Source organism: Zootermopsis nevadensis, unplaced genomic scaffold, assembly GCF_977971745.1.
Source record: "Zootermopsis nevadensis isolate Lab colony 2312 unplaced genomic scaffold, Znev_1.0 Znev_ptg000030l, whole genome shotgun sequence".
Taxonomy (NCBI): Eukaryota; Metazoa; Arthropoda; class Insecta; order Blattodea; family Termopsidae; genus Zootermopsis; species Zootermopsis nevadensis.
The window spans coordinates 3,949,356-3,973,202 of NW_028259162.1; the positions used below are offsets into that span (position 1 = coordinate 3,949,356).

The 23,847-nt window shown below is 36.6% G+C and overlaps 2 protein-coding genes and 1 long non-coding RNA gene across 7 annotated transcripts in view; 2 read left to right on the plus strand and 1 right to left on the minus strand.

The window, feature by feature from the left end:
• Nucleotides 1-6,783, plus strand: LOC110836186 (clavesin-2). Of its 2 annotated transcripts, none has more exons than XM_022077089.2 (6): nucleotides 1-139; nucleotides 1,028-1,201; nucleotides 1,864-2,068; nucleotides 2,257-2,593; nucleotides 2,789-2,979; nucleotides 3,711-6,783. In XM_022077089.2, exons 1-6 carry the CDS (start codon nucleotides 100-102, stop codon nucleotides 3,805-3,807), a joined length of 1,044 nt encoding a protein of 347 aa, XP_021932781.1. In that variant the 5' UTR covers nucleotides 1-99; the 3' UTR covers nucleotides 3,808-6,783. The 2 variants fall into 2 exon arrangements, with proteins under 2 accessions (XP_021932781.1, XP_021932782.1); XM_022077090.2 differs by lacking the exon at nucleotides 1-139 and adding an exon at nucleotides 174-493.
• Nucleotides 1,028-15,852, minus strand: LOC147872109 (uncharacterized). The gene is made up of 2 exons (XR_015537973.1): nucleotides 15,597-15,852; nucleotides 1,028-2,569 (listed from the first exon to the last, which is right to left on the minus strand). It is a non-coding gene; the product is annotated as an uncharacterized LOC147872109 (long non-coding RNA).
• qtc (GRIP domain-containing protein quick-to-court) overlaps nucleotides 7,943-23,847 on the plus strand; it is a 23,181-nt gene continuing 7,276 nt past the window's right edge. The window contains exons 1-7 of one of the 4 annotated variants that reach the window (XM_022077079.2): nucleotides 7,943-8,043; nucleotides 19,636-19,862; nucleotides 20,310-20,606; nucleotides 21,091-21,447; nucleotides 22,023-22,276; nucleotides 22,599-22,773; nucleotides 23,462-23,557. In XM_022077079.2, coding sequence (XP_021932771.2) covers nucleotides 19,641-19,862; nucleotides 20,310-20,606; nucleotides 21,091-21,447; nucleotides 22,023-22,276; nucleotides 22,599-22,773; nucleotides 23,462-23,557 — 1,401 coding nt within the window. In that variant the 5' untranslated portion in view covers nucleotides 7,943-8,043; nucleotides 19,636-19,640. Of the gene's footprint in view, nucleotides 8,044-9,152; nucleotides 9,264-11,639; nucleotides 11,750-19,019; nucleotides 19,142-19,635; nucleotides 19,863-20,309; nucleotides 20,607-21,090; nucleotides 21,448-22,022; nucleotides 22,277-22,598; nucleotides 22,774-23,461; nucleotides 23,558-23,847 lie in introns of those variants that run through there. The other 3 variants (XM_087359091.1, XM_022077080.2, XM_022077081.2) reach the window with 3 other exon arrangements.

The window sequence follows — 23,847 nt, forward strand, 5'->3', positions numbered from 1 at the left end:
TGAATATGTAAGAAATTCTGCAACGGAATTTCCTCTCGTGTTTCCATATATTGTACCTTGTTCCGTATGGTAACGGAAAGAGTTCTTTGCAAACAGTGAATGTTTTATCTTTACCCTTCAGTGACATTACAAGTATTAGGTGCATATTGTTTGTAATCTTTCGAATTCAAGGCTATTCAGTATATAAAATCCGTGTATTTATTTCGTCCTTATAGGGTTGACGAATATACAACAAAACAAAATATTTCTGCAGTGTTACAAAATAACAGGACTACTTCCTTTTCAATCCCTTTCGAAAAATGTTTTGCAATTTTTGGCGAGTACTGCAAAAAATTAATAGTTGATACAATGTTAATAAACATCCAAGTAGAAAATACACTTTATTTAATCTTTTTGTTATGAACTGATACACTTCATTTACTTGTTTCTTTGAAACTGTTTGTTGAGCTTAATAAAAGTATGCTTATAAAATCCATGCTTGTTTGTAGCCCAGGTAATGTCAAGTGTGAATCATTTCTATTTGCATACTGATAACACTTCCTGTACATCAGTTTATATGGTAACTAAATTATATAATCTAGTAAGGATTTTTATTTTATTTTATTTGAACTCTGTTGCATGAAAGTTTGTATGAAACTGGATTTTTATCTGACACCTTTCAAATACAGGACCTGGTAATATTCTGATTATCTCACAAAATAAAAATTGACAAAGTTTGAGGTTCATACCCAACTGCTGTCATCAATACTGAAAATGTAAATGATATAGTGTCATTGTAATGACATTCAGATAGATGATTGGGTTAGGACCAACTCCCAAAATGCTTTAAATATAATTCAGGCAGTGGAAAATGTACAAAATTTGCATTATCAAATCTTATAGGATGTAAATAAAACTCAGATTTATAGTCATATACATGCCACTGTTTTGCAGTTGTTTAACTTGAATTTCAGTTTACTATATGTTTTTAAACATGTAGTTAAAGTTTGGGAGTAAAAGAACTAGACCATTTGATGTGTTTGTCCAGGTGATACTATTATTGACTTCATGATGGCAGAGTACTGTGAATTTGAATGGAGCTGTCGGCATATTGGCATGTCTGATGCATCTCCCACTAAGGCTGAATCATTAAATGGCATTCAAGACAAATCACTTACCATCCAGGCAGTTCAAAACTTAATCCCTACTAGACCAGAAATAGGTGAGTTTTCATATTGCAAGTTAAGAATGATGAGAAGTGCAGTTCCAGTCGTACTTGGGCTGGTATATTCATATTTTGCAGAATGATATTAATACAGATTGGAATATATTTCCTTCTTATCATACATAAAATTTTGTTTTAGTTATTATCAGTAGTAATAAAAGTAAATGTTAGTTACTTCTTCTAAATCTGTTACCAGTTTCTGTTCTGATTTGACTTGAACATTTTCCTACATGTTTATAGAATTAAGTAATAACAGATGAAAGTATTTGAGCTGAAACAGTAATTTTTGTATCTTTGAACATATTACTGCAGGGGGAAATTATACAGTGAAGATCATAAGCTTTACATATGGATCACAGTATCTCACAGACTCGCCTGTTCAAATAATATTGGTGCCAAATTTCATGTATAAGATTTTTAATATATTTTGTCAGTACACTCAGGTGAATGTTTTAGCTACTCTCTTAATTTAGGTCTCATCACATTTCACTTCCCAGTTTGTCATTTATAATCATCCTTTCTTCTCATTGAAATGTGCATATCGTTTGCAGTTGATACAGCATAATTGAATAATTAAATGCCCTTCAAATCAATTCATACTATAAGGTTCCCGTGGGAATTCAACATAGATCTGATACAGTTTGTTGAAATTGTTTCAGAATTTCAGAAAAATGATGACAACTTCATTTTGCGGTTCCTTAATGCCAGGAAGAATAATGTTCGTGAAAGTTTTGAATTGATGGCTAATTACTATTCATACCGGCAGAGGAACAGACAGCTGTTTGAGAATTTTGTTCCACAGGACATAGGGATACAACAAGCTCTACATGATGGTTTCCCTGGAGTGTTGCCAGAAAGGGATCGGTAGGGTTAAAACATTAAAATTGGTTAAACATGTGTATGCTTTCCCTAATGCAGACCTTGATCCCTTAAGTTGGAATAAGCTACATGAAATGTTTGGCATTTTAGAGTAAGTTTTGATGAAACATTACAGCTCCATTTATTTTAAAATATTAGCATATTTCAAGATATCTTTCTCATGTCATTCATAGGAAGGGGCGCTGTGTTCTGGTGATTTTCACAGCCAATTGGGACCATTGTGCATACTCCCTTGAAGTAATTTATCGCGCTCTGTTGCTTACTTTGGAGCGACTAATTGAAAAGCCACGTAATCAGGTGAATGGCTTTGTTGTGGTGGTGGATTGGAGTGAGTTTTCATTCAGACAGTCCTCCAGCCTGAACCCACGTGTCCTGAAACTGATGATAGAGGGTCTTCAGGATTGTTTCCCTGCACGGTTTAAAGGGATTCATTTCATCAGTCAGCCGTGGTATGTGGAGGCAGCCCTCACTGTCATCCGGCCATTCCTGAAGGAGAAGACCAAAGATAAGGTATACCAAGTGCATGAAAAAGCATATTACGTAACAAATTTCTTCTGAAGTATTCTGCACTTTAGGGTTGTACTAGACATGATATAACACCTGTACTTTTCTATGAAACATCATCATCATCATAAGTTTTCACATGCCAAATAGCATTGATGTAATGTAGTCATGTTGTGAGACTTCCATTTGTTTTGTCATCAGATATTCCTTCATGGGAACAATCTGAGCACTTTGCATGATTACATTGCAAAGGACATCCTGCCAGCTGAGCTTGGTGGTGAGGCCCCAAGTTATAATCCACTCTTATGGGCCAACGAAATGCTGGAGCTACCTTCTGTTGACAAAATGTGTGGTATCTCGTTTAATGATGTTTGCTGCCCATCACCCGAAAGGTAACAGTTTTATTATCTTGGTTGGGGCATAGACTAACTGGGGCCTTGCATTATTTTTGTTGGTCATTTCAAGCATATGCTAGGATAGTACCTTCAAATAGACCTCCTTAATCCTTTGGATTTCATATTACAGAATCATGCTGCACAGCCTTTAGTTTGTATGACATCATTAAATAACTCTGGAGTAAATTAATACTGGTAAGAGTGATCAGACATCTTCAGTCTTAGTTTTAATATGTATACGAATAAACTTTCAAAATATGGCATTTACATGTGGCTTTTGAAGAAACTTTATCTTGTATTACTGTTAAAGAAACTTTGTTTTTTTATCCATATTCTGGAGTAGCGTGCTTGAACAAGTTGCTTGGAAAAGTATTCTGGGGAAACTTCTCCTCTTCGTTTTCAACCAGTGTCCCTGGGTTGCTACTACTCTAATAACTTCAAACTCTTTTCACCTTAACAAACTGTTTGCTCATAATCTTTTCTCACGTGGTGTACCATTGAGAAAATGCCAAATTCCAAATAAAATTCTGGATTGTTTGCCCTGTTATCTTGCAGTATTTTTCCCAAACCGTTCTTGTAAAAATAAAATAAAAGACAAGTATTTGTCACACAAATTTCAGGAGCTTCCAATAGTTTGATAATATTTGAACGCCTATTAAATTATTACAGTTTTGTGTCATTTGCTTTTGTAATATGAATGCCAATTTCATGGGATCTTTTCTTCACAGGAAAACTGAAAAATTGGCTACTGGTAATAATTTCAGAGATAAACCGGTTGAGGAGAAGAATGGTTATCTTCAGGAGAATGGATTGGGTTTGTCTTAGTGATGAAATGCATTTTGATTATGACTTGTGAACCTTGTTTTTTATATAAAATGTTCATTGTTTTTATATAACTTTTGACACTAATAGCAGGGCTCAACATTTCAGTTCAAAGTGTAGACCATTCCCTCAAAATACTCTTGACATTCTACATATGTGAATTTTTAATGAAATTATTTTATATTAATGAAGCTGTTTTCTTTCTTATGCTTTGGAAAGAAAACATTCAGTGTGGTGTTGTATAAAATTATATGGAATGTTGCAGTATTATGTTTCAATTAAAATTACTTGCATAATACTGGGTTAATTATGCTGCATATTTTTTATTGACTGTTAATATTTTATTCTGTGTGATATGTTCTATGTGAATATTTTACTGTAGAATCCAAAACCCATGCAGAATTTTCCTTTTCACTGAAATGTGTATTTGCAGTTTGCTTTTTCATATACATTAGAGCAGAAAGTTTGAGCCCTGCTTATTTTTCTTTGTCGTCTTTTGACATTTAAGACTTCAGATGTGAGGACTAATATGTTGTTGTAGCGTGTGTTGTTACATGTTTTTTTTAATGATTGCTCAGGGCCATTTGTAAAAGATGAAAAAAATCTGATGATGTTATGTGCAGTATAATCCTCTTAAGAAGTTCTTTAAGGGACCAGTATTTTTAATGCTTATTGCAGGGGAAAACATAGATGGAAAAAGATTTAGGGATTTAGTTATCATTGCCAAATGGATCAGTGCTAGTCTACACAGTTGAGAAATGCTTGCGATACAAGTACGTTGTACATCACAAGGTGAACAGAAATTTTTTAAAACAATTTTCTTCCACACGATTTGTGTGAACAGACTAGAAATTTATACACATAAGAGCATTCCATTTGACATTAATGTGATATATAGGCAGCCTGCCCATCTTGACGCACATAGTGGGGGTTTGAGGCAGTTGCATTGACTGTGTCTGTGATGTTTAAGTATTCTTTAGTGATACAGTGCAGTTGTAATAGTTTAGTTAGCAATATTCTATTACAAACATAATTTATATTGTAAATAAAGTTATGAAATTTATGTAATGTTAGAACTATTATAAGTAAAATGCCTCTTTGCTCTAAAAGAAGGCACAAGTGTTAATAAGGTATTTAAGATTTGGATATGGTTATATGGCATTTTGATACACATTTTAATTCTACAAATTTTGTAAACACTCTTTGAAGCAGTATAGTATTGTAATGTCAAATTTGGTGAAATGTTCCACTTAATGTTTGCTAGTCTCTGGACACCTGCAGTGCTTGAAATGATTCAGAACTGTTTCTTGACACTAAATCTTTGCACCTATATATCACAAGTCTTATGTCATGAAACACAGGTAAAGATTATGTGGATGAAAATATATACATGTAACTAATGTATAAATGCAGGACTAGGTGGGAGTGTAAGGCACCTGAATTGTAGTAAATTTGAGTGAGGGGGTAGAAAGGTGCCCTAACAGTACAATTAGACAAAACTTTCAGTGTCTTATCATTTATTTATCTGTTAGTATTTTATTTATTTATCTGTTAGTATTTTATTTACTGCTTTCAGCTGAAGATTGTGGAGGTAAAAGAGCTATTGTATTTTTAATTCGCCTCAGTGACAAGTTAATTATCATTTCAAGCACTGTATATTATAGCTTGTTTATTGATGACTGGATGTTGTGACAATGTATGTCTTTTTATTGCACAACCTTGTTAAATTATGTTGAGAAACAAACATTTTTACTGTGATGTATGTTGTTGTGAGCCTGTATAGCTGTGTTGTGTTCTTGTCAGCTCCAGTGAAATTTAATGTTTGCCTGATATTGTATTTAAAATCCACAACTCATAATTCACTGCAGGGAACACATATCAAAGGCTTATGTTTTGCCAGTATTATAATTTCCAATAATTTTAATTTTATATCAGGCTAGTTTGAATTGGTGACAGAATTTTGTGTAGTGTTAAGGAGATACCTGACTTGTATTCTTGGAAATGTGGTTTATGAGAAATACTGAGGAGATTTCAGATTTAACATCAGATAAAGTAAGGATCAGAATAAAGGCCCAAACACAGACACTGAAAGACATTTTTATAGATTAAACTAATACCATGTTGTCATCAGGACTTTGCTTCATAATCAAAGGCATCCTAGGGTTGAATCATTGGCTGTACTGACATTTTTCTTGCTGCCACTTCCTTCTTATATGTTCTTCCTAATACATTATTCATAATTAAGCAAATCAAGAAATAAACAGTGTATGGATGAAGCTTCAAATCCTGATCTGGCTATAAATATAATTATTTATATATTTATAGATATAAAAGTTTTAAATTTCTGTCTCCATCATATCCATGGATGTCCTGTGACTCTGGTTCCTGTAGGTCTGTATGCAGAGATTTGTGGGATATGAGAATATCCATCTTTCCAGATTGTTCAAACTGTTTTATTTTCTGTGATTCTTATATTAAATAAAACTGTTCGCAGTTCTTTCATATGGCTGCTGTGTTCTTGTGGTCAGTGTTTATTTAAAACCACTGCTCTCAGAAACTGCATTTATACTGCTTTGGGGGGGGGGGGGGGGTTCTTTGGCTTTGTCAGAGTTAACAAATCTGATTCATTGCAGTAAAATCTCGACTGAAGTCAAAAGAAAGCACATTGAATTTTTCAGTTATTGTACATTTATATGTCATCTAGCAACAAATATTTGACTCTTCCTGTTACGTGTCTTAGGGTCCTTACTGTACTACAAAGTTTTTACAATTTTATGTTAACATTCTCATGTTTATAAAAATACTTTGGTATTTTATTTATCTGGTTTCTGCTTTTTTGTATATTTAGCATTTTCTTTATAATGTGTCAAAATAGTTACCTGGTATGGAAAGATAATTTATATCAGTGATACAATTTTATACCTAAGCACCCTTCTCTTGGTTATCACAGTAAAAATAAAGAATAAACTTTAACTGAAATATGCTTCCATATAAATTTTTGAAGATACTCTGTATTTGACATAGTTTCCATGATATTTTTCATCCATAATTACACGTGAAATTAAATATAATTGAATTTACAAACTGTAATTTTTATATTGTTCTTTAGCCAACAGATAGTGAAACCAAATCCACAATACACAATTTCACCCCTTTTCAGACAGTTTTTATGTTGCATTACAAGTTCCATTTATGTGTGCATCCAATGCAGACTAGTATGTGTTTAAGCGAGGCTTCTTATACATTCCACTGGGCACACTTCATGATGCCTTCCACTATGTGTGCAATGAAAATTAATGTAATTATACTCGATAGTTGTCTTATCAAAAGGGATGGATTTGTGGTCATACTCAAATGATGATTTATACTTTGCCTTTATTACCTTTAACCTTTGTGTTTTCTTCACTGTAAGTCAATTTGATGTGTATGTGATACATGTGTATAAGGTAAAGTAATTGTGTTAATTTCAATTAGTAATTTTCAGTCTCCTCTCAAGGGAATGTCAGTATGATGGCTATATATGTATATGAATGTCTGTGTTGCTAGACACTAGTCAAACAAAGAGCATGAAATTAATACGTAATTAGGTTATGCATATTTCATCAGTGAAAACTGCTTAGTGGAGTTTGACTAAATTCGGTACTATGTGGTCTCCAGTTAATGTTTGTCAAATTTAGGACAAAGGTGCTATCAGAATCAAGATTTCTGATAACTTCAGAGACAGGATGAAAGGTGAATGCATAAGATTTAATTTCTATCAGAAACAATCATTATAATTTCTTCAAATTCACTCATTCAGGCATTTTTGATATTAACGTTCATAATCACATTAATCATTAACTCATTGAAGTTATTGGAAGTAACAACAGATGGAGTAGAAGTGTGGTTATATACCTGTGGACCACAGATAATACCAACAAACCGAGAGAAACTATCAGTATTGAAAGAATAACACTAAAATCGATTCTTGAAATATATTACAAATGTTCATATTCATTGAAATTCGTACAAATTGGAAGTGGCTTATTATTTAATCTGGCTATATATATATATATTTTGTATCTGTTAAACAGTGTGAATTGAACTATTTGAACACAGCGCGACTCTTGACGAAGTAAAAATGCGGTATTGACCGATGCGTGCGCATGAAACTAAGGAGGCCACGCTATCAAATGACGAAACCAGTTACGTAGCGTCTGCTAGGGATTAAGTGTTAATTTGCTTCGAAAACCAAGAATCGTAAGTTTTCTTATCAATTATATTTTTTATTAAGAGCATGTCTGTACTACTTGTGGTATACACTGAGTTGTCATGATCGTGCTGTTGAATCTGTGATTCAAAGTGACCGAAATATGTGAACTGTATGTTATAACTACCGTTTTTATATGAAGCTTTATGTACGTAATGCGTGTTTCTGACAGGCCCAGGATTGGAGTAGGTCTAACAGTTTTATATTTGTCATTTGTTACAAGAATATATTTCGTTTTCTTTGTGGAAAACGACTGTCAGTAAATTCGGAAAGAATTTTTTTCGTATTTTAATTGCGCATATCGATTGTGTAATTTCAGTGAGATTGAAGAAATTTTCAATTTAGTGTGAAATATGAAATAGTAAGCGTATGTAACGTCATATTGTTTCAGCGTTACTGATAACAGATAGCTTATTAGCAAACTAGTCATTGTTGAAAATTATAACGAAAGAACCCGGTACTTTTTTGTCCACAATAGTTCGATACGATAGGGGCTCTCTGCAACATCATATGGTTTACAAAATATTGTTTGAAAATACTGGCATTAGCTCGTCTCTCCCACTGTCATTAGTCTGAACCGGTAACTGTAGTTACTTAAGTACGATATTTAAATGTGTTTTAAGTAAAATTATCGATAGTAACAGAAAAGGCAGGTATGGCCGATCTTGGCGGATCTTAACTAGTGTGTATGTGTAGAGTCCAGTCGTGGAAAATTTCTCGACCAACTGAGTTACTACCAGCGGCTCAATTTCTGTGCTTCATGGAGTCTAAAAGCTGTTTTTAATTTATTATATAACGACACAATAAGTGTCACCTAAAAAGGGGTTATCCTAAAACAATTTGTCGAACAACCCTCTCTAAAATGCGTTTACTGGTAAGTTGAGATTTAGAAAGGTTATCCATAGAGGTTTATTTCATCACCGTTAAGATCTGAAGTGTAAGGAATGGCAAGTGAACATTATATCGTCATTTCTCGTGGGTTTACGTCACTAACGCGTGTCAGTTTCTGTAACGTTGTTATGCGTTTGTTGATTTCCGTAAAGGTAATTAGACCTCGAGTCCGTTAACTGTAAGGCGTTTCTGCTGATGATTGCTACAATGGACCGAAACATGTTCTGGTGACTGGACAGTGAAATGACTGTGAAAAAGTACGAACAAGAAAAAACAATAATTAATAAATTTCGCTTCAATTTTCTGAGGACAGGCATATGTGCGTGCTTATTTTTTTATTACTATTAAATTGTACTTTTACTAAATAACGAACACCGCTCTAGGTACGGTCCATTGTTTTGCGATGACCACAAAACGCTGGTTCCCAAATTATGGAACAGCTGAATATTTCTCATTAGCTCGGTGAACAGGCCAACACCTAACCGATAATTCGAACAACAGTCAAATTTATGTTAAATTATATTTTATATTATTACTAACTTTATTGGTTAACTAACTGAACGAGCCCAAATGCGTTCGTTCGTAAATCATGTAATACGTACTGGGACACAACAGTCAATTCTCATTGTCGTAAGAATGGAACTTTAAGGCGAAACCAATCTTCGTTCTTGGTGGAAGAAATTGTGGGGCATCAGTGCAAGTATGGCCTAAGAAGCAACAATGCAATTAGTGTAGGAATGACCTAGGACACAACAGTTTACCGGGATCATATTAGTACAAGGACTTGTAAAATTTGTTAATAATAAACGAAACCGAACCTTGAACTTAATGTTCTTTTAACTTTGGTGTATGAACTGAAAGTTTGTTTGGTTCAGGAGATATCTCAAATCGCATGAACTTAAACTCACGCACCACAGTTTAGAGAACGTTAGTTTGAGGGGAGGGGAGGGGGGGGGCGAAGTCGCTTTCGGAAAAAGCACATGCAAAAAAAAGTTAGCGCGTAGTTACATGAAAGAATCCGGTAGCAGATGACGGACGGTCATAACCGGAACGGACCGCGGAACTGTGAGATAACATCACACAACTCTCTCTCCTCTACTTTCCCATGAATTAGAAGTTGCGGCATCTCGCAATTTAACAAATTAATTTTCTCCTGTTTCTCTCAGACGGTGTAACAAATACGTGTTTCGGACATAAGCCACAATGGAATGTTCTCTCAGTATCCGTGGAAGTGTCTCCCAAAAAATAGGGCAGTGCCACCTAATAATTTGCAACCACTTTTCTGGGCGATTGTGGTTCGTGATAGTCGCATTGGTTTTACGTTTCCCTTTCACAAACTTTATTGACCGTTTAAAGTTTATAATTAAATTAGAAGAATAAATTTAGGACGTCGTTGCTAGTCGTATTTGAATTTGTGAGAAATGCATTTAAAGCGTTGGTCTGACAACCTGAAGGGAAGAGACCTGGGCGTAGGTTAAAATATAATATTAATATGGTTTTTAAGAAATAGGATGCGAGGATGTGAACTGGATTTATCCGGTTCAGGAGACATAATAATGAATATAGTCGTCTACAGGGTTGTAGCGACATGTGGTCCAGTAGAAGTTTTCCTGGCTTTTCAGATGTCCTCCATAGAGGCAGTAATGGCATCTGAAACGTTTCGAAACGTCCACCATACTACAAGGCGCCATCTTCGTAATCGCTGCCGTGAAAATCTCAAATCCTACAGACATGATAACATTTATGTACTTTAGACCTGTCGCGATCTGGTCGCAACACGTGACGTGTTAATTAAATCGGACGTCTCACGCTCTGGGGTCGTGGTATTAATCAGCCTTGACCTTCTCTAGGAATTGCTAGTGGGCGACATCCCGTCAGGAAATTGAACATCTAGTGACAGCCGATTTGGGTCACATCTAAGCGAAATATCCGGTCAATTACACTTGTAGTTTAGCAAAAATACATGCACTTTAAGACTGACAATTGTTTGGAATTTTAAGTGTTTGGAAACGCAAGGGAGGTTTGAGAGAACCCTGGAAGGAGTAAGGCCGTAGGATTTGCGTTATTCGTAGTCTGTGTCAGCAACTCGAAACCGGACACCCGGGCAGGCAAGCGAGCACTCGGTCTGATGTCTGCCCGGGCTCTTTTTCGAGGATTTTAAATAGCAGGTCAGCGGCATTTGTCTTTGTTTACGGATAAATAGATTCGAAACGAAAAACCTAGAATCGCTGTCTTCTTACATTCGTTATGGGACGTGAGTAATACCAAACTAGCTTATTTTATCAGGCTTTTTTTAGTTGGTTTCGTTACACCGCGACGATTGGCAGGATGATTTGGAACGCTATGGGGTCGTGACCTATTTTAAGGTGCTAAGGTTTATAGACTAATCAAATTGATATTTTTGATATTTCATTTGTTTGCTTCGTGGGACCAAAGACTTTAAATAAAAGGTGTCAAGATTTGTGTACAAAACGCCAAATATGCGTACACAAATTTGATTTGGACATTTCTGAGCTTTCTTTAAAACGAAATAGCAAATGAAAAAGAGTGAGGCTAGGTGCAGCTATTTTTACGATGTGTAAAATCTATTCGTTAGATAGTCCGATAAAATGAAAACGTGCGATAAGATATGTTGCCATGGTCACTAGCTGTAGGAAACGAGAGTGGGATTCGTTTTCTCCTCACATTTACGACCAGCAGCTTCCCCGGCAATGTGAGACAGCCACATCGATCAGCTCGATGGCTGGTTCACTCTGCTGCAGAAAGTGGTCTGGTTCACAGTGATACGGCAGCTGACGGTTACAGGTAAGAGATTGCCCGCACCGAACTATTTGACGACACTGTTTTAAGTATTGGAGTTACGAAGCAGTGATTAAGTGAGTCGCTACACCGAACCGCTCCTTGAAAATTCGTAATAGGCGAATTCCCATCCAAAATGAAAACAAAACTCTTTGAATATTGTGTATTTTTCAGAAACACAAACCTTGCTTGGTCCCGTCGACGTTAAACCGTTGTACGGTGTTTCATAAATCATGTTCTTTTTGAAAGGAAACGAAGCTGGAATGCAAGAAAGGAACTGCAAATCATATCAGGATCGCTAAAAACACAGGCGGTGGACACAGTCGAAGAATTTAAATTTGGTGATCGCGATTATTTCCATCTTCTAGAGCAGCTATAAAATAACTAATTGCCCGAGGGTAGAATCGAGTGCGGAAAGTTAAATCTTGTGAGAGAACTACAAAATTAATGAGGTCTGGCGCTGCTAAAACAGGATACAGGTAACCCTCGATTTGCGCCGATTTTGAAACTAGCAAGTCAAAAAGTGAAATAAAATTTACTATTATTTATAACGTTTTACAATATTTCTCGTATTGATTCTTATACTAAATCATAATTCTTACATTGCTGATTTTGAATAAAAATTTAAATAGTCATCTCTGCAATTACGTATTTTTCGTTAACGCAAATTTGTTCCAATGAGATTGATGAATCGGTAAAAGCTGTTTGTGAAATGCAAACTTTTGCATATGCGAGTTTGCTCTTATGCAATTTCATTTTTGGCGATTTAAACTTTCAAAGGACTAATTTAATCTCTGCGGAGGTACCGGGATTATTTTCACTACGCGATTTTCGATAGGTCGGCGTCTTACATGAATGCAACTATCGCGTAACAGCAGAGATGACTGTACACATCAATCACATGAAAGAATCGCAGGGACCAACGAAGATTGTAAGTATATAAAATATATTTTTAAATTCCCTTTATTTTATTTACGTTATTACAGAACTTTAAATGTAATGCCATTATATTACTCGTCAATGTTTGGCCGCCGGGAACGCATGTCATTGACTTCCCATTGATTTACATTATAAAAAGAGTTTCAATTTACGCCGATTCGTCCAGGAACGCATCCCCGGCTTAAATCGAGGGTTACCTGTACTTTGGCTTCGAGGGGTTTGGGTTATTACTCCTTCCCCCAAATCACCCCTCAGTTACACTTTTCTACAGTCTGTGCTACATGAAATTCAACAGTTGATACAGCGTCATTAAATATCTAAAGAAACGAAACAAATGACACGCGTGTACCCGACTGATTAACACAAGCCCTGAATTGTTAACTGTGAGCGGAAGGGTAAGTTGAGGATCGATTGCAGATTAGAATTCTGCCCTGTGTACATCCGGCGTATAAAATTACATCCTCCTGTCAGCTGAAGACATTCCAACATGTCGAGCTCATTCCAGTGTCCTAGATGTCTTGTGTCAGGATATTGTGGCATTTTTAATGGCGGAACAATAGAATATTTCTGGATTTTGCCTCATCTACAGGAACCGAAAATCTGTCCAGGATACTGAAGACGTTCTGGGTTGTGACTCTGGGATTCTGCCCGGGAGATGGATACATTATGTTCCTCCGAAACTCAAAACACACCGTGAAGATAAAATGCCTTGTTTCTGGACGTTAGAGCAGTTAAACATAACAGATACATTTTATAAGAAGTTGAACTTCGAGTCGATCGTTGTGACATGAAACTTTGTATGTCTTTATAAAGGTTTCCATAGAAGTTGCTGAAGTGGCGAAATTAGAATTAGCTGACACATACGAGACAATGTAGGAGTTATTATAAGCATTTCTTTAGCTGTAATAATTCGGTTAGTGCTCTCGAGTTTTCGTGTAGTTGCGCATATTTGAGATTCAGACACAGATATCTCTGTGTCTGGCTCTGCATTGCACAACGTGGATTTCTTCGTAGAAAGTTATAATTACCAGGGTAACGTTCATTAGTACGAGATTAAAGTTATTCAGTAGCCTGATTAATATACAAGATACTGTTAAGGGTATAAGCTTAAGATTTATTTCCTTTACATTATTAAACATGTTTTTGCACGATATGTCAACTAGATTCTAGAATTTGATCTTCTAGATTCTAGAAGATCAAATTCGAAACTTGTAAACTATATTTAAATCTAACCTAAATTAAATTTTGTGATGTCATTACGAATCTGGAATGCCGACTGATTTGTTTGTGGTTGTCGTAAGAACCCGTTGCTATGGCTACAGGATGACCGTGACACGTACGTATTCATCTGTTGAGGGGGTTACAGCAAGCTACCCTTCTTGACAAGCATTCGAGAGATCTCAGTACGGATTACGAATGCCAAGTTTAATAAAATTCTGTTCATCCATATCGGCGTTTTCCCAAAGAACCGGAAACATTTTACAAGTCACGTTTATATATGTTTTAAAAATCTGTAATGAATGAACATCATCGTAAATCCATAGCTGCTGTTATCTCACGGAAACTTATCCGAAATCGTTTTAAATTGGACAGAACAACATAAAGGCGATCACGTACGCAACCTTGGAAGTTTCTCGAGAAGGCATTTTCGTGAACAGCGAAGCATTGAAAAGAATAGGTAAATAGAAACGAAGTTTAATTTACAATTGTTTTCGAGAGATACCCGGCTCGAATTTCGGCTAGGTTATCGACCATTCTGACTGTAGAGTTCGTGGTTTTCCTCAGTTTCCCCAGTCCTTTTAATTTTCAGTTTAGTAGTATTTATTGCAGGTCTCGGCGAATTTTTAATATAAAATAAATAAGTTGATTGCTTTATCGACTTTATTGGAATATTATCTTGAAATATCTGTCCAAATCTTTACCTTCACGCAATTCGTGATATTATAATTTGATCCGACGCCATCTATTCATTGTCATTCAGTAGTGATTAAATAATTTAATCAATCCAACCCACGTCTGTTATGAGTTTATCATTTTGTTGCTATTTATGACAGGCCTTCAAGAAATGACGAATTCTTATGGCAGTAAAACAAAATTATTTTTTAAAACAAATTCCACGTGTGTTAAAATCATATCTCTCTGTGTAATTTAAAACTCCGTTCGACGTTTAAATGTTTTTATACTACAATTTTACTACGTAGGATGAAACAGTGGGCTTTTGTGGCGTCGAATAAAATATGCTGGGATGACAAAGAACTTCATCTTAAGAGAGATGGAGTAGTAGTTTGGGTCATTTTGAAGGTTTCTTTGGGGGGGCTGGGGGCTGGGGAGAATGACAAAGAAAAGTAACCGTTCTCTAACCGGGTTTCGAAGTGGGTGCCTCCACAATGTTAATTGAACGGCTTATCGCTATTCCAAGTCACTGGGTTGTAATGCAAAATAAGGTATTGTGTGTTTCCACGCCTCAGTGCCACAAGAAACCTTGAAAGCTTTAGCCTCAGTTAGCCACTTGAAACGATTTCATTACGGCTTATGGTAATGTTTAGTTGATTTTTCCTGTCATTTTTATACAATTAACGCGTTGTCTTTTGCGCTGCATCTGTCTTCAGAAACTGAATTTTATCTCAATCACATATTGATAATGTCATACTGAATCGTAAGATTCCCGGCGGTGCCCGAATTTATAACTTGTGTTGGGCAAGGCCGTGGTCTAGGCAACACGGAGTTTTCCTCCGTGGCATCCCAACAATTACTCCATTCACACACAGAAGAAGGCAATGGCAAACCACTTCTGGATCATCTGCCAAGAACGTATATGAACAGGTCCCAGTCCGAGAAAAGGATGGAATGATCCTGTTCATATGGACCTGTCGTCAGACAGAACACTAAATAATAATAAGATGAGGTGGTCTACCGTTTAGAACGCTGGCCTTGTAATCCTGGGGTCTCGGGTTCGATTCCAGGTGGTGCCCGAATTTATAACTTGTGTTGGGCAAGGCCGTGGTCTAGGCAACACGGAGTTTTCCTCCGGGGGCTTCCCCGGTTTCTCCGTGGCATCCCAACAATTACTCCATTCACACACAGAAGAAGGCAATGGCAAACCACTTCTGGATCATCTGCTAAGAACGTATATGAACAGGTCCCAGTCCGAGAAAAGGATGGAAGGATCCTGTTCAAATCGACCTGTCGTCAGACAGAACACTAAATAATAAATAATTACGACACATGCATTCAAATGAGAAAACAGAATAAATCTGTGTTATATAAAATCAAGTTTGAATGACGATAGATGACTTATCATATTTTATAAGTGCTGCTACCATTGGGCAGCGTTAAGCAGTACTTTTGATATGGGTAACAAAAATTATAGGCAACGACAGCTTCCTTCGACATTCTTTCCCCTTCATTATCCATTTATCATTATTTTATTTGTCACTATATAATCTGAGCTACAGCGTCGTTAAACAATAAGAAATTTAATTGCTGAGATAACCTGCCTAGCACTACTGATGTTCTGTGAAATAGATACAGAGAGGTTAAAGAGAGGAAAGAACATTCCTTGTTAAATTTTATCGGAAGTTTTACAGAAGTTAAATAACAGAAAATGCCAATTGGTTTGTTGGACGCATGGTAATGCGTGAAATCAAATTATGGTTAGTGCGTTTGTATGATTAAACAACGCACATTATTTGACGTGTTCACTTTAATTACAACACGACTTCTATTTTTAAAATAAACTTGGAGAATTCAAAACAGTAGAACGAGGTCGGTCTGTGAGTATCTACGACGATGGCACGTACTTCCAACAGAACTATCTGCAAGTCCTCCCCCCCCAATCGAAGAGGTCACAGACCGAGACCCTGCTGTTTGCCTTCGATGCACAGCCTCGTTTCCCTTCTGAATCATTTTGTTAATTTTTTTTTAATTATTTTAGGAATGTTTCGCAACAGAACATATCGGGTACGTATTCACCCGCTTTGAATCTCAGTGGCCGAGTATGTTCGACGATTTCCTCAGTGTCTCAAGATTAGTTTTAGGGAGAGTTCGTTGAAACAGAACCAACGTTTTACTTTCAAGAAACGAAAACCATTAAAAATTATTTTCCTACTTCATTTATCTTATTTATATATCACAAGCCCTGCACTGACAACAGTTATTATTACTCAGTCTTCCTTGTCGAGGTAATTAAAAGTGAACCTTGAGGTTGTATGTTTATCACTCGTTTCGTAGTCGTGAAGATCCGATTACATTATCAAATGAGGCTCTTCTGATTTTATTCAGTCTCTACAGGCAAATGCTGGGAAACTACCGATACTTTAAATAAAGCCACGTCGCCTTCATTTCATGTCTTAATTATCATTTACAGCAGGGGTGGCCAACCCGCGGCCCGCGGGCCGCATGTGGCCCGCCTTGAACATTTTTCCGGCCCGCGAGATTCATCACACTTTTACAAAATATATTTATATTTAATTTTTAGTGCTATATATTTCTTTACAATGTACGCTTAGTATTATTATTATTATATTATCTATGTTTACATGTAAGAATAATAGTAAACACAATAATAATAACTCATTATGTTTCAATTTTTCACTCCAAAAAAATGTCTATAGTGTATCTAAATCTAATATGGGGATATATAATTTTATATGTGGCCCGCGGAGTTATGATGCATTTCCAAAGTGGCCCGAAAGATCATTTGGGTTGGCCCAACCTGATTTACAGACAGCTCCCATTTGATGCAAGATGTTATATACAAGCTATGCATTTGAGAAACCTCAGTTGTAAGGAAGCAACGTACTAGTTTGTTCTTCACGAATCTTCTAACGAGAATCGTCTGTTTTGAGGATAAGCTAGTCTTACGAATTTAGTCTACCCATCGCCGAACCATTTGTTAATTTTTGTATTTAAAAGAGGATAGAATTAATGTATCAATTTATTGTTGGTTGATTTGTGCTGATAATGTGTTAAGACACAAACTATATTAAATCGTAGTGGAATAAAGCAAAGGAAAACTTACCCCAGCTTTGCCCATTAGATCGACCAAGACATGAACTCAGTATTCCGCTGTCCACTAACCCCATCACGTGAATGACATTGGGAACCCACAATTCGAGAGGCAAACACAGAGCAGGCCTGTACTTCTACTGTACTTCTACTTTAGGGTGGCTTCCTTCCTGCGCGAGAGGAGAGTGGAAATAGGGGTGGTCAGGGATAGACGAAGGGGAGGGAGTAAGAGAGAGCATAGTTATTGATTTGTTTTAAAACATCAACTGTTAATTACAATAAATTTTATCAATGTGTGTAGGCTACAACGGAGGTTATTTAAGACACTTCACCTTTTTTTGTTCGGATGTTCATAATTTATTTTTAAAAATATTTTAGCGTTTAACATGAAAGCAAAAGCTTACTCCAATGGTGAACTTATATTTTTTTAAATATTTGCTGTTATCCTGCATATGTCACTGGTCTTAGTATTAATTTAATACAGATATTTTGTTGCGAAGCTAATTACACCGCAAAGCCAGAAATTTCGTTTCAGTTTAAATATTCACCAGGGCCTACATAAAAATTGTTCAAATGAAAGCTGCATATCATAATGAGATCGATACAGGGCTTAACTACTTTTTCTACTTCATCGCTTATTATTCAAAATCAACATATATTTTTTTCGAATTTGAGGCTTTCGCGGCGAGTGCAATCAATAAAACCTTCTCGGGCAACCAACCGCGTCAACTGGTTACCATAGTAAACTGACGTTTCGGGAACCAACTCTGTCACATCAGAACCCTGACGATAGGGACAGAGTTGGTTCCCGAAACGTCGGTTTACTACGGTAACCATTTGACGCGGTTGGTTGCCCGAGAAGGTTTTATTGATATTATTTTTCATTTGATGCTGCATAATCGTTGGAAATAATACAGTGTCTTACAGCAACCGAGTAAGGAAGGGACAAACCTTGAAATAAACCGCAGACACATTACAATTTTTCATCCGAGGTTACATAATTCAGAAGTTGATGCAGCTTCGTTAAAATAACCCCAGAAACAAGTTAAGCTTGAAATGCGTTCAAAACCAGTATAACCATAACTTTTTAGTTCTATTTTACTGTTATCAGACACGTGATGTGTCGTTATCAGTTCTCTGTAAATTGATATTGACGTAATAAGAAATGGTAGTTAGAGAACTAAACTTTTTCGCGGTGTGGTTATTACAGAGTTTCTTTTGAAAGTGATGTCACAATGCACAAACAATTCAGATAACTGGGAATGCTTTGATTTAAGGTTTTAAGCTGCACGGTTCTTACTTCTAAAAGACAGTACCAGCCGAAAGCTAGGTAGCTCGCATTAACGAAGTTCCTCTAAATGTCCATTGTGTTCTGTTTCTGAAATAATTCTGGCAGTTTTGTGAGTCGAAAAATGAAGTAGACCTGCCTAATTAATCGGTAAACCTGAAGAGGTTTGTATTATAATAAAATATTATTTTTATCATCTGAAAAGTAAATGCAAATAAATATATCTCGATTAGATTTGAGGTTCTCACGGCGGTGAACATGTCGATGTTGGTCTTCTGGGTATAAACGCTGTGTGGACAGACATCAGTGTTTAGGAGGAACAAACTGCCTCTGTCTACACCACGGAGTAGAGTCCTTCTTGAGAAGCTGAAAGTGCATTCAGGTTGTAAAACATTACTCTCATTTTATGAAACCTGAAAGGTAATTACTGTGTTCACAAGAACCTTCCATTGGTCCGCGTCCTGAGCCAGACGAATAAAATTTAGGCCCCTTCACTGTTTCCGTAAGATTCATTTTAATGTTATCCTCTCATGCCTAGGTCGTCTGAAGAGCACATCAAAGAAACATCAGTTTTGCGATAAGTTTGCCTGTTCGACGCCATACGGTGCATGCCGAACAGTGCCAACATCTTGTATATTTGTTCCAATCCATGTTACAGACATTATGGACGGCGGCGTCATCGGAGAGAACGTCGCTTCCAGACATAAAACTAACGAGGATGAGAGTCGAATCCCAGTCCCTAATCCCAGGGTGTTCCGGCGCTCGGCGTCACTACGCTTGCGTGGTGAGAGGCCCAGTCCTCGGTCAATCCCGGCGCCCATAACCGAAGGCGGGAAGTCTTGCGTCAAAGCCTGGTCCAGCAGCCGGGAGCATAATCGCAGCCAAGTGAGTGCAACATGAGTGCCTCTAGGTTTGCCAGCCCACCACACCGACTGCCTGCAACCAGCTAACACTCCTGCTTCATATTCTTGATGTCCCAGGTTCGAATCTCGGCCTCTGAACTGGCTATCCTGACAGGTTCTTCAGTCCCTCCACACAAATGTCAGGGTAGTACCTGAAAGGCTACTACCACGTATTCCTATCCACATCCCTTCAAATTCATTGTTCATAAATAATCATCCCATAATCTGACACTACACGATCTGAGCTAACGACAGCATCTTCAAATAAACTACACATAAATACAATATATTTGTAGTATATAACTTCATTCAAGAAGCCTGTGGAGTGAGCATAAACGTAGTTAGAGAAACTTTTTTTCCAGTCAGTGTAAATTTATACTTATGGTGTTCCTCATATTAAGGTCTGTCTTGGTTTTGTGTTGCCTGACAGTCTGTAAGCAGCAGTCGTCTACTGGAAACCCCAAGCTCCGCCCTCAACTCATACCCTCACACTCCAACTCCATCACCAGAGGAAGCATTAGAAATGGATGATGACATGAATTCGCTTAAGAGTTTTGGAAGTGTCTGCAGTGCAATGTCCTGTGACCATGCGTACTTCGCTCGCAATGGTACAACATTTTCTGGCAGGCGTATGAAGTATGTGGTCCACTGCTCACCACACATGGATGGTACAGAAGAGTACCTCACCCCTACACAGAGGGCCAACAGACAGATACACAAGCTTAAGGTAACAAATAAGAATTACTTCGGGGCTCAGATTAAAAATTTAACATAATTTATTAATAAAACACTGAAATGGGTGTGATGGAATGATGATATTTTTTTGATCCAAACTGTATGAGGCAGTTAACTGAATTTATTATAGAGAAGCAAGAATCTTATGATTTAATTTCTACATAATTTTTTAGAAAGAAAGCGTATGTTTCTCCATACAATATCAGAGCCACTCCATGTAATCAGATACTGATTAATAAATTGATAAGATTTGTCCAAGTTTCTTAAAAAGAATCATCCTTTTCTGTACCACTTTGGACAAGTCCTGCAGCATCCTTAAAGCCATACTTTTATGAGGAATTTAAATCAGCAAAGATAATACAGTGATTTCATTTAGGGAATTTTTAAAGTAACTGAAATATTAATTTATATTATTTGCTGTTTTCTATGAATGTGCAGCGTTTGATGTCTAGCTTAAATTCACATTTTACCAATAGGCTCTGCTAACCCAAGCACATAGAGACATGGAGTTGAAGGATCAAGACATTATGCGGTTAACCAAAGAGGTTGCGGAACTAAGGTTATATAAAGCACCACTGGTTGTATCCCAGATAAGAACAGATTCCACAGACAACACTGTTACCGTTCAGAGCCACGATGAGACAGACGGGAAGGAGGCGTCACTGCAAGAGCAGTTGAGTGGTGATGCCACACAGGACTCTAAAGATGTGGCAAGTGACCATGAAGCTCTTGAGACCTCATCATTAACATTATTAGAGAACATTAACGCAACTTCTGATCTACCACCATCTCTAGCTGACTCTGGCCACTTTGAAGATATGACATCATTCTCAGTAAGTGAACTTGTTCTTTGGTTTGTCTTTCAGTACATAACTAATTCTGCTTTGTACTATGCGCATACTTCATTTCATAACATGCATTTATTCATATTCCTAACTATAAATGTCCTTCTGTCTTGCAAAAGTATATATCATTTTCTAAATGGCTTTGTAGTTTGTACCTTAAAAAACCGGAAAAGAATAATTTTCCTTGCTAGAAATTTAGAAAGAAAACTTTAAACACATTCACTCTCATTAAACTTTTAGAATCCTCTTTGAAAACAATCATAATATTCAAAATGGGTATGCAAACTCAAAAATAAAAATAGTCATCAATTTGCAGTGACGTTAACTTTAATAGTCCAATAATAATCTTAAATAGTGCTGTTTATTATTTGACAAAACAGTTTGATCTACTTAAGTTTTAGACAAGATTTGTTGAGTTTTTTATGTACAGTAATATTGCCTTATGACATGTCCCTAGATGCAAGCTTGTCTAAAAATGAACTATGCAGATCTTTTAGAACTCTTGACCATTATATTTATCAATCTCCAGTTCAAACATTCATGACAAACTTGAAACATTGCAGGTCCACTCTAAGGACTCTCTAACACATCTAGGCCAACTTCTGCACTCAACATGCCTCGCCCAGTCCACAGTAGCCCATAAAGATGGGCCCACTGCTGAAGACAGAGAAGGAGAGAGGACTCGCATTGTTACCATGTATGAGAAGAGGCTAGAGGAGATGCAAAGAAACCATGTGAATGAATGCCAGGTGATGAAGGAGCGACACAATGACAAGGTCGAAAACCTGTTGCAGAGACTCAGCGATGTCAACAACAGGTTAGTCAACATGACAAAGTTGTCACAATAAGGAATTTGGCACAGGTTATAGGAAGCACTGAATGTTATTTATGAAAAGACTGATTTCTAGAATTGGTGTAGGGTACTTCCAGAGCACAAACAATACTCAGCTACTCATTGGTTCCCTTGTTCTTACATTTTCCTCCTTAAATTTGTTATGCTATTCTGGTTTCACTTATTTGTGCTATATGTTCTGTTCTTGATTTAAATATGTGAACAGCAGGGGAAAAGTGCAAATTTTTTCTTAGTAAATGAAAACTAGAAACATCACATGAGTGACAGTATTCTTGTGTTTATGCAGGTACTGTGAGCTGCGAACAGATTACGACAGGGGACAGGACAGGATCCGGGAGCTAGACAAGAACAATGAATCTCTGAGGAGGAGTATAGAGGAACAGGAAGATAGACACAAGTCAATGTACCTGAAGATGTACATGAAGGGACAAGAAGCAGCCAAGTTTGAGCATGCTGATCAGGTGAGATCACAAGCCCATGTATATGAAGGAAAAGGAAGCAGCCTGTTTTAAATAAAGTAATGTATCAAAGGAAGAGATAATAAAACTATCAATCTGACAGTAGAAACCAAAATGTCACTAATGGACTTGAGTCCCATCTAGTTCCATCCACCTCACAACTACGCAACTTTCCTCTTTATGTTCCATCTCCTCTTGCTTTTTTGAATGTCTTCTTCCAAAGAATGTTTCCAACCAAAATTTTGTAAACTGCATATGTTATGCAATGTCAAATAGTATGATGGTGCTAAATTATAAATTGGAAGTGATGTGAAAGGAAAATGTTAATTTGAGGTTATATTCCTGCATTTGGCTGGAGGAAAAATTATGAAAAACCTGTCAGAATAGTCGATCTACAGGCCACGGCTAAAATCCAAGACTTCCAGAATACAAAGCAGGAGCGCTTCTCATTCAACTGCAGTGTTTAGTCTCTGTGTATAGGATAAAATATCTGAAATATTGAAACTGAAAAAAAGTGTAGTTTCTCAGGATTTACTGGCTAAAAAATCTTGTCCTGTCTCATCCAATATTAATTAATATATATAATGCAAAAAAAGGTCCAGTTCCTATATGCGATAATTTTATCACCTTTAAGTATTTTGCTGTACTGACAATATGAAGAGGATAAATGTTATTACTATATGATTGACAGGTTTTAGAGTTTGCCCACCGAGCCCCTACTCGAGTGTCAGTACCAGAATTACTTCAGCAACTGCAAGTTACTGAGAATGAATTGGAAAATATCAAGGTAAGTGGATAACGCTGAGTTAGTGGAGCCATCATATATAGATGGGGTTTCTACAGGTATGAGTTTGAAATCTATATACTAGATCCATTCTAATTTTTTCTATGCCCAAATTCAAGCTGAATATAAACCTGACTAGTTCATATGCAATTTCTGGTAAGATGGATATGTTATATGATTCATACATTCAAGATATGTCCATATGCTAGACTTTGCCATCAACAGGCACACTGAAAATAAATTAATACAATTTGTATTTGTTGATTCTTTATGCCACCGATAATATACTGACG

Coding starts and splice junctions, on each gene's coding strand:
- LOC110836186 (XM_022077089.2), top strand. CDS start 100: ATGTTTTATCTTTACCCTTCAGTGACATTACAAGTATTAG. Junction 2,069..2,256: donor GTGTTGCCAGAAAGGGATCG/GTAGGGTTAAAA, acceptor TGTCATTCATAG/GAAGGGGCGCTGTGTTCTGG. Junction 2,594..2,788: donor AGGAGAAGACCAAAGATAAG/GTATACCAAGTG, acceptor TTTTGTCATCAG/ATATTCCTTCATGGGAACAA.